This window comes from Vicia villosa, linkage group LG3 (assembly GCF_029867415.1).
Source record: "Vicia villosa cultivar HV-30 ecotype Madison, WI linkage group LG3, Vvil1.0, whole genome shotgun sequence".
In the NCBI taxonomy this organism is placed as follows: domain Eukaryota; kingdom Viridiplantae; phylum Streptophyta; class Magnoliopsida; order Fabales; family Fabaceae; genus Vicia; species Vicia villosa.
In genome coordinates this window covers 112,963,577-112,974,461 of record NC_081182.1, presented here as the reverse complement: position 1 = coordinate 112,974,461, position 10,885 = coordinate 112,963,577, and the positions used below count along the sequence as shown (strand labels likewise).

The following is a 10,885-nucleotide window of genomic DNA, read 5'->3' as shown; positions in this document are numbered from 1 at the left end:
AGAAGGAATGTCCTTGTAAGTCATATAGTGTAATCACACATCTTTCAGTTTCTACATCTGTCTTGGATATACATTGTAATTTTCTACCTTCTTGTCAATGCAGCAATTCCCTCAGAAGGTGGTTCAAGAGCATCTCATGGTCGGCCATGATACAATTGTGCTTTATGATTCAGATCGTAGAAAGTCCTACAATTGTGTTTTGCACAGGGCAGACCGAAAAACACTCACGGAGCGTTATATATGCAAGGAATGGTATACATTTGTAAGGGCCCGGAAGATAAAAGTCGGTGACAGGATTGGATTCAGTTTGAGACTCCCTGACTGTGACCAATTGTTGGTTACAGTGAAGCGCAAGAAGTCTCCAAGTTGAAACATTATCCTTTTGTCCTCCGCAATCCTATGACTACAACGTCCATTTTGTAACTGTTATGCATTAGTTAATATTAGGCAGATGTAGGACTGTATTAGTTTTGATAAGTCAGGTTGTGATGAAGAATGTAAAAGTTCTATGTAGTTGTGTCCAAACTGTCTCCCATGGTGTAATGTTGAAGTTTAACAACATTTGAATGGGTTATAATGTAATATTAAACTATATAACCTTCTTATTAATATGCAAGTATGATGTTAAAGTTTGTGTTTTTTTATGTGTAAAACATGCATAGTTCAAAAAGGCAACATCCAAACCGTTTAACTACAAATTGGATGTTATGCATACCGTACATTGGTTATTTTTATTAATATTGGGACTGTTTTTTAGTAAGCTGAATACAATTGCTATAATTACCATGCCACCATTAGCACTAATATGATTACCATGCAACCATTAGAACTAATTGATAAAAGATGATAACGATCTAATTGATAAAATATGATAACCATCTAATTGTAGCAAAGACAATGATAGAATTACCATGCAACCATTAGAACTACCATAAAGAGATGAACATAAGCCAAAATTGGCATGTAAGCATTAAAAGCATTATTGATGCATAGGGTGAAACGAAAATATATTACATAAAATAAGTATATCAAAAGTGGGTCCTTGGAAAAAACAAAAAGCAGGTGTAAGTTAACAATGCATGTGCAAATTATATGGTATTATATGGTATTGTATATAAGTATGAACCACGTGACATATGTTTGGAAGTATCCAACCAGAACCCATGTGAGAACCCATGTGACTGAGGAATATATTCCTTTCTCTTCAGCATAAGGACAAAACAATATCAGATAACCATTCTTTTTTCTTGGAAAGGCGTGAAAGTATGAGTGCTGCATGGCAGTTAGTTTCATTATTAAATAGACCACAATGTGATTCATTCAAACATAAAGAAACCTCATAGAATCATCTACCATCACCTCTCAAACTTCATTCATTTTTTGCTTATCATATTGTGTACAGATAATTTTCGAAATGGAGCTATGCGGCATTCTCAAACACTTAGAAATGAAAGATTACTTTATGATCGCAAAGATATCATCACAGGTGTAGTTAAATATATTTGTTTAAATTAATTTGATTTAAAGATAGTTATTATAGATATACATTTTTATTGTTTATTCAACGCCAGACATGCAAGTGTATTTTTTGATACCATATTGTGTTTGTATTTGAAATTTGCAGTCATTCCCGGAGATTCAACCGTCATTTGTGAAAAACAGCGGCAATGAAATTTGTAAAAGTTGGACCATAATGAATAATCAAGGTGTACATCATGAACTGATTTATAACCAGATTGAAATGCATCCACTGGTTCTAAGTGGATGGCCTTGTATGGAATCGTATTACAATCTACCATCGGATGTAGTTTTGACGATTGGATATTATGGTAACAACAACTTTTCAATTTTATCATTTAAGGAGGTACGGAGAGCCCAAGATTTACCGCATTTTCATAGCAGAAACGTCTTTTCCAATGACATATATTATTTCGACGTAGATCTCCATCCATTCAGTGTTGATATTCCAAAATTAGTTGAGTTGTCTCTAATCTTTGTGGTTTCAAAGTTATCTGTCCTTAACCATATAGAATGCATCACTTATTGTTAATTTTGTTTGTAGAAATTGCAGGAGAATTTTGCAACCTTCCTTAGAGACCATGCATATGAATACATTGTGCTGTGCGGTGACAACGGGAAGAATAAATTCATGTCTACTTTGAAAATTGAAGATCCTCGCCGCACAAAGATAGGATATGGATGGAATGATTTTTGCAAGTCCAACAACTTCAAATGCGGAGATAGGATCCGATTTAGGTTAGATGTTACTTCATTAGACAAAACTTGTTATGTGTATTTAATTGCATGAGTTGAATGTCCTCCTCTGAATTAAAAAACATGAATTTATGCTACTCATGCTACTTGTTGAATGTGTATTTCAATTATGAAGTTATATATATTTAAATTTGCTATACGTATGATCTCTTAATGGTAGTGCAAAAATTAAGATTGGATTCTCTTAATATAGTGTGCAAAGAAAAGTTACAGTACATGGTAGCTTAGAAGCATTGTTAAACAGACCACTATTTGAAATGTGAAAATACATTTCAGCTGCTGTCATCGAGGCGATATTTGGTTCCTCTTTTGCATGGTTGGGGAATTCCTGTCAGTGTTATCCCGTAACACAGTAAGCACCAAGTCTGCAGAAAACATTTCACACAATTATGTCCATAAATAAAATAAGTTTAATAATTATGTCAGAGCTAAAGGCATATTAGAATTACCTTATATATTGTGGAAAACCTCTTTATACACAACATTTGTAGTAGTAGACTTCGATTTATCGCTTTCGTCGTATATCAAAATTTTGATTCCTTGCTTCGTCGTTACCCTTGACAATGCCACGTAGATTTGGCCATGAGTAAACACGTCTCTTGGCAAATAAAGTCCTACTGTGTCCAGAGATTGTCCTTGAGATTTATTGATCGTCATCGCATAAGAGACAATTATTGGAAATTGACGCCGTTTGAGTTTGAAGGGCCAAGGAGACTGCGAGGGAGACATATCCATTCGAGGGATGTAAACCAAGTTTCCACAACCTTTTCCCGCCATTATTTTCGCCTCGATGACATGGTTTCCCATCTTAGTTATCATTACCCTTGTACCGTTGCACAGACCCTCCGACTGATCTATGTTACGCATAAGCATAACAGGTGTTCCTACCTTCAACCTAATTAGGTGGTTAGGTAACCCTGAAGTAGTTAGCAAACTGAGAAACTCGGGTGTGAGTATATCCACTACGTTGGTGTCGTGAATTTCAGATCTGTCGACAGTGTTTGAGCTGTAGTAATCCTTGGTGTCCCCTAAATATCACAGAAATCTTGATGTTAGTGAGTGTAATAGATGAAAAATACATTTTGAAGTTATAGGAATATGTTGACAACCTGGCATCAGATCAAGGACGTGATTGTTGATTTTATCAACAACTTCCAACGTAGAAGCAAGTATCGCCTTACTTTTGAGGTAGTCGTTAGACTGGTAATTTTCGCTAAAATCAGGATAAGTACTATTAACGATGGCGACGATTGGGTCTGTGTAATCAGTGATCAACAGTTCTGGTGGCATTTGAATGTCGGCGAAGCCATCATTTGGCTCTGAAAGTTTGCCTTCACCAATTTGCAACAGCCACTTTGAGAAGTCGGCAATTTCCTGTTTTTCAGCTTCATTTGGCCCGGATTGCAGCCGCATGTTTTGTGTTAAAGTTAAAACTTCGACAGAACGCCATATGTAAGAAGCATTTATGGCAGAATGTACGATATCAGAACGACTACCTCTAGGAACAACGGGCAAAATCTGTCTAAAATCACCTCCGAACACAACAACCTTTCCACCAAAGATTTCCTTCGAATTACCGTACTTAGACATTACGTCCTTCAAAGTTCGATCGAGTGCTTCAAAAGCGTGTTTGTGTGCCATTGGTGCTTCATCCCAGATAAAAAGCTTTGTCTGTCGTAATAGCTCTGCTACGTCATCATTATAGTCAATCTTGCATGTTGAATTCTCCATGGTTGGGACAGGTATCTTGAATTTAGAATGTGCCGTTCTACCACCGGGCAATAATAAAGAAGCTATACCACTCGTTGCCACGGTAAGACATATATCATGTTTGGACCTCAATGCACTTGCTAGTGTTCGCCACATGTAAGTTTTACCGGTTCCACCGTAACCATGTAGGAAGTACACGGCACCCTTTTGATCTCGAACAGACGCCATAATTTTATCAAATATTGACCTTTGCTCACCTACAATGATTGGCAGGAACATTAATTTAAGAGACTCTAAAACAATGAGAGGCAAGTGATATTATTGTATTGCCAACGAACCTGTCAGAGCATTGAAAAGTGACGTAAATTGGGTTCTCATTGTAGGCACATCATAACTCCGTTCATCATAAATCAGCCTATTCCCTAATTGTTGTAGAACGTATCCATCAGGATATGGAATTGGTTTAAAGTCGGTGAGGCTTCTTCGATTTGCTTGTAGTATCTTTTCAATTTCCGTTAATGTCAAATTCTTCAACTCCTCTTCTGTTAGAACCAAATCTGTCCCAATTGATAAACAACGAATTTTTAGCAGATGAAATTTGTGACATAATTCAACATAACTAAAAGAAGTGATAACATGTTATAAACTGGCAGGCCCCATTTAAATGCCTACTCAGTGTGATACACTCAATGCTATGAATGTAGATTTGTAGCTGCTCAGGATCAAAATCAAATTAGGTAATGAAGTTATGTAAGTTCATAATTCGGTTAAACCTGCATTGTGAGCTAGCTGTCTCTGCTGATGCAGCAGACCATCAGATAGTAGACTCCATGTCTCATCCCAAAGATGACCAGGCCTATTAACAGCGGAAGACAAAAGCATTACTACAAAAAGCTTGCGGAGAAAATGCCCCGACCCCCATTCACTCGCCTCGCGTATTGCCCCAATGTATTCCCGGTCATCTTCTAGGAATCCCATGGCAAAGCAGGCATCCCTGAAAGTATCTAACTGGGTCCCACCAACTTTGCGAATTTCTTCAAAAGTTAAGGGTCCCTTAACCACAGTCAACATCAGTCGCAAGTAAAACAACTCTCCAGTGGTTGGGGGAACCCAAATTAAACGACCAATGGTGAAGCCCTTTTTCCGCGGTTTCCATGTTCTGCTCTTTTTCTCATAAACAAACTTAGTGACAAACTGTCCATATGTCAGTGACCTTGCCTCCTCGTATTTCGCGTTAGCAACAAACCAAGCAGTAAACATAGACTCCGCCACACTCGCTTTTTCCAAAATATTTTCCATTCTCGCGTGATCCGGGTAGTAAACTGCTTGCTCACCTACTAAATGATAATACATACGTTCGACCGCCGGTTTCCTGCCACGAATGTTGTAGGAATAAATCCTCCAACACGCCTCACTCGGGGAGACATATCTACAATCCAGATACTGTTTAATTTCATCAACAGGCTCTCTGTCGTTTCCCGAATCGTTGTTAGAAGTTGAAATTGTTGCACCGATTCTATCAAATCCCTTGTGAATATATTTGAATAGATATTTGATTGATGTAATTTGGTTACACCACTCCATGTTAATATGTGCATGATATTTCAATAGGAATCTTGTATTGTAAGGTACGACATGTCGATTGTCAAAAGAGACACCATTTTTTTGGATGACATGGGAATTAGCGCGTCTTCTGTATAGGGGATAGCCATCTGCATCAACGATAGTATCTTCTTGGAAACGCTTCAGGAAGAATTTCGAGCATTTTCGGTTTTTCATGCATGGTGAATTCATCCGCGCTGCACCGCAAGGGCCGTGGATCATGTGGGCCGAAACCAATTTGTACAATGTTGGATGTACCTCTGGGTCAGGAATTTCTGCAGATATGATTTTATCTATATCAGCTGGTGTTGGATATTTATTCTGAGGGTGTAAAAAAATCAATATGTGAGCATGTGGCAATCCTCGTTTCTGAAACTCAATTGTGTACATCCCTGTGAGGAAACCACAGATGAAAAATTAGTTGTCATTGTAAATTAACCAAGCAATGTGGATATTCAAATAAAGATTAGTCACTCAAGAAGTATTACATGCAATAACCTTGCCAAGCACGTGGCGTTTCGTTATATCAGTCATGAGCTCGTCAAACTTTATTTTGAATACTTTGGTTATGAGATCAGGTCTATCATGTGGCTTTAAGTCAGTGCCCGACAAAGCGCGTTCTATCTCCGGCCAAGCAGGATTGCAAGTAAACGTAACAAACAAATCTGGGAATCCTAATTGACTTGAAATGGCCATTCCATCAAAATATAACTGATCCATGTACCTCTTGCTTCCAACAAAAGTGGATGGCAAAACCACCCTTTTTCCTCGCTTTGGTGCTGAATTCTCCTGAGTGCCATTGGTTTGATCGTTCAATTGATTATACTTTCCAACTCGTAACTTGGATTGGTTGGTCCTCAACCAATTGAGACGTTCAGACTCCATCATAGCAAATCCATCAACCAAAAATTGTTGAAAAAGCCGTCTTGAGTGAAGCAACGTCATTGCCTCTGATTTACGTTCCTGCAACCGGAAACACAGCCAATCTTTGATGGATTGACGATTTTTCCTAGTAACCTCAGACTCATGCTCATACCTGTGCAGTATATTTTTCCTATATCCATCCTCCCCATAAACAAAAATGAGAGGGTATTGGTAGGCTAAGTAGGCAGGATGAAATTCAGTTATTTGTTGCAAATGGCCATCGCGTGCATGGATGATGATGTCTCTCGGTGTTGTAGGATCGATATCTCCAACAATCAGAGCAGCCACTTCTGACACAGTTGGCGTATTGTACACACGACCATCTTCAGCCCTATCACTGATCAATCGTATCTTCAAGTCTAAGAATGCATTTCCTCTCAAAAGATCTCTTGCCATTCGAAATGCCTTTGCATGAGGATTGAATTCGTCCAACATATCCTTTAAATCACGAACAATATCCCTGCTGAGAGCATCATTGTCCCTACAAAAATGTATCCATGTTACTACATTGCAAGTGATATAAAGTTGGTCATATGATATTTTCAAAATCAGTACAATTACTTGAAACATTTCATTCTGTTAGTGACTTCGTTATCGGTGTCAAAAATATATAGTTGAGCATATTGGGGATCATTTCCAGCATCCGGCATCAACGTCCCAATTCGATGACATGTTTGACCGTGCAGGCGTAAAGTAGGTGGTCCTCCTCCATCAGCAACGCTGTTGTCAAATTTCATACCAGGAGAAGTAAATGAAAACATGGCGTTGTAAGTGCGAAGGTTGCTCTGGTAGTTTTTACTCTCTGGACTTGTTCCACTATGCAAAAGATGCTGCAGCAGTTGGGGGGGCTGTTGAAGTAAGGGCAATACAACTTTTCCACTCCTACAACACCGGTGGAACTTAGGAACAGTTGTATGCCTTGATTTGTCTTTGCGTTCCTGATACCACATGGAGGCATGACAAAATGGGCAGTCCCAAACTCGATCTCCTATGTCTGAATATTCTGTACAGAGAATATCTAATATGTCAAATATAGATATCGGTAAATTTAAATATAGTCAATCAATAAGACAAACACCATACGTTCTAAAAGTGAGTCCACATGATCATCATTGGGAATGCTTTGATCATCATCAGAAGAAGAATATCCCAAGTTCACGTCATCTTCGGAGTTAGAGTCTGAATCATCGGTGAAATTAGTCGCTCGGTCAATACGCTGTGTTACATTGAGTGTGTTGTTGCATGCATTGGAAGTAGAAGCATGGTGAGTGTTGGTAGTATGGGGAATGGTTTGGTTAAAAGTTGCCAACAGATTATTGGCAGCAGTGGGAATTGTTTTCCTCCTTTTTGGCGGCAATTGTCGGTGTAAATGTGTATCGGAGGGTGCAGTGTTAATATGGTTAGACAGGTTGGCAGAAAGAGGGAGCCGGTGAGATGATGTTGGTGTTTGAGTTGATCTTACAACAGCTTGTTTGCTGATCGGGAAATTTTCTTTATTTGGGTGATTAGAAACATTGTTCCTGTTGGACAATATGTCTCTCCTCCTTTTTCTAGCAACTGAAGCAGCATTTGAAGATTGCCCAGATGTTCCAATGCCAGTAGTAAAAGAATTCCCAGGTGATAATTGTGTTGGACCCATTGAACTACCACACCCATGTGAATGTCTTTGGTTATGCATGGGGGATGAAACTGGGTGTACCATGACAATTTGTGGTTTCCCGGTCAAATTTTTACGCATGCGTCTCCTATGAGCTAATATTAGTTTTCTCCGCAGTCTAGCATTCTTTGCAGTAGCATTAGTTGATGAAGTAGAGTTTGCTTCCATGGTTAAAGAATCAAGCCAACACTGTGATAAAGTGGAAACGCTTTTAGAAAGATGCTGATAATGCAGGGCTGTCCAAGGAGGATGTAAGATAAGATAATTCTAATGATTCAATTGCCTATGTGATTTCAAAAGTTGCATGGTCCTATGTGAAAGAGTAATCAAAAAAAGAGAGGGTAATTTGAAATTTTATATTTTCCCGCAAAATTCAAATGCCATTAAAAAACTTCCATAAAAATTGGTTTGAACTGTTTTAGTGACATTAAAACAATAGTATCCAATAAATTTATTAATGGTAATTCTATTAACTAATGAGTGCAAAGAAGCCAGCCAATGGGTGTTTTCACGCAACAATGAGTGCTAAGTTGTAGTGACATTGCATTGGAAAGAGTCATTGGAAAGGTATAAAGTTGCAGTCATGTAGTGTATAGGATGAGGCAGACTGCTGAGTGGTGTATAGGATGCGGCAGGTAGATTGCTACAGAGGAAAGAAACTACAAAAAGCATGTCAGCTTTTTGTTCAAAGTTTTGGAAAGGTGCACCTGATATGTTTAAAAGATTAATATAAAAATATATGTAATCCGGGCCAAATATTTATATCTAATATATAAATATATGTAACAGGTTTTGATATTGATATTTTCACATGTTTAATTAATCACTTTTTAAAGTTGAAAGTGATTTGTTATTAATGGAAGTTGAAAGTGCCATATTATAATAGACAATGATATGTTATTACTTGTTATATATAATATATAATATACTAAAGTAATTTGTTTGATGAAAATTGAAAATTGCAGTTTGTGTCATATTATTATAACTGTGGTATGCATTTTGTTGAGTTATCTAATGCTATTTATAAAGGAAACTGGGTGACATATAATAAGCAACCAAAATATCAATACGAAAATATTCATTCTCCCAAAATGGAATATCCAATATATAACCAGCTACAATTAACATTCATAACCTTAGTAACAACTATTGATTTAGATGGAAAATATACGTTTTTAAATATTCAGGAACAAATATTACACCAGACATGCTCGAATAAAGTCATAAGATAACCAAAATGAAACATCCAAAAGACTACTAATTAGCATTTGTAACCTTAGTTCGAGCTATGGATTTAGAAGGAAACTATAATTCTTTAAATATTCAGGAACAAACATTACATCAGACAATCTGGAGTCAAGTCAAAAGGTAACCAAAATGAAACATCCAAAAGACTCATAATATTATATAGAACTGAGTAGCCAAAACAGAATCGTTATGCTTGCGTTGTTTCAAAATAGTAGCGGCACGTCTACTTGTTTTTCTCCAACTTGATGATCTTCTTCAATTTGGTCGAAGATAGTTCACCATCACAAAAAGATGTCGACTCGCTGGAACCACCATGATTCTGTCTTTTTGCGGTGGGAGTTAGAGGATCTGGGTTGTGTTTGGATGTTATCTCTAAGTCCTGGAAAGATAACATAAACTATCAGTTTTTCACATGTATAGGACAGCAACTTATATAACTGAAGCTGGTTTTGGTTTTTGAAATTGAATACCGTTGGAACTTCACAATCATCTGCAGCATCAGTTTTGGCTTCATCGACACTCTCTTTAATCTTCAGATAACAAACAGTAGATGCAAATTGTTTATAGAATTCAATATCACACAACAGAATTTGCAATATATATGCATTTATAAAGAGTAGTACCGGAGCGTATACCTGCGGTGGAAGTGGTGTTATAGATGGTTCAGAACTCACGACCTTGAACATATAAACATAATCAGTTCATGATGTGTATCAACATAGATGATGTAAATTTTAAGAACATGCTAGATGTGAGTTGAGTGTTACCTGTGTATCACCCCATCGAGCCTTCAACTGATCTGCAAACTCATCATCTTTGACGAACATTATAACTGAGGCGCTGTCCCAGCTGGGCTGCCATTTAGCCCTCAAAGCAAGATTCAAGTGCAACATAGCATCAAGATCTAATGGGAATTCTAATGGATCCGTTATACCAGCCTACAAAAAACAAATATAACATGTTATTAATGCTCATGCAGAACAGCCTAATACTAAAGATATGATTGTTCTAAGACGTAAAATACCTTTATCATTTTATCCCGCATATGAGCAGCAGAGACGTGCAAGATTTCGGTACATTCTCTATCCCAAAAAATGAACTTGCAAGAAGTATTCAAATAGAAACCTTCCACTTCAATCTTATACCTATATTTGGTTTATTGGATTAGATAAAAATGTTAAAAAAACATAATGATAAGAAACAATATCGAAATGCAATTTTGTTTTCACAAAGGTCACAGACGTATCGTACTTATAGATCTCCGCCTCAGTAAAATGTCCATTATCACATTTGTACGGAGGTTTGTCACCGCGAGCCGATTTAGTGCATTCATGGCAGCACTGATAGTACCATCCGTGGGAAGACGCAATGAGTTTGCTTGTTTTTGCAACAGTAGCACAGAAAGCAATCTGCATGAAAAAATGAATATGTATTGTAAGAAAGCATAAACATCCTTAAATAGCTTATACA

At 37.4% G+C, this 10,885-nt stretch overlaps 3 protein-coding genes across 3 annotated transcripts; 1 reads left to right on the top strand and 2 right to left on the bottom strand.

The window, feature by feature from the left end:
* Window positions 1-1,366: 1,366 nt before the first annotated feature.
* LOC131658820 (uncharacterized) lies at window positions 1,367-2,308 on the top strand. The gene is made up of 3 exons (XM_058928072.1): window positions 1,367-1,486; window positions 1,625-1,999; window positions 2,063-2,308. Exons 1-3 carry the CDS (start codon window positions 1,415-1,417, stop codon window positions 2,306-2,308), a joined length of 693 nt encoding a protein of 230 aa, XP_058784055.1. The 5' UTR covers window positions 1,367-1,414.
* Window positions 2,309-2,546: 238 nt separating this feature from the next.
* Window positions 2,547-5,763, bottom strand: LOC131658819 (uncharacterized). The gene is made up of 5 exons (XM_058928071.1): window positions 4,758-5,763; window positions 4,323-4,526; window positions 3,384-4,241; window positions 2,743-3,302; window positions 2,547-2,639 (listed from the first exon to the last, which is right to left on the bottom strand). Exons 1-5 carry the CDS (start codon window positions 5,761-5,763, stop codon window positions 2,547-2,549), a joined length of 2,721 nt encoding a protein of 906 aa, XP_058784054.1.
* An 11-nt stretch (window positions 5,764-5,774) lies between these two features.
* LOC131658818 (uncharacterized) lies at window positions 5,775-8,335 on the bottom strand. Its single transcript, XM_058928070.1, has 5 exons — window positions 7,594-8,335; window positions 7,072-7,528; window positions 6,075-6,991; window positions 5,845-5,978; window positions 5,775-5,783 (listed from the first exon to the last, which is right to left on the bottom strand). The coding sequence occupies exons 1-5, from the start codon at window positions 8,333-8,335 to the stop codon at window positions 5,775-5,777; spliced, it is 2,259 nt and encodes a 752-aa protein (XP_058784053.1).
* Between the last annotated feature and the right edge of the window lie 2,550 nt (window positions 8,336-10,885).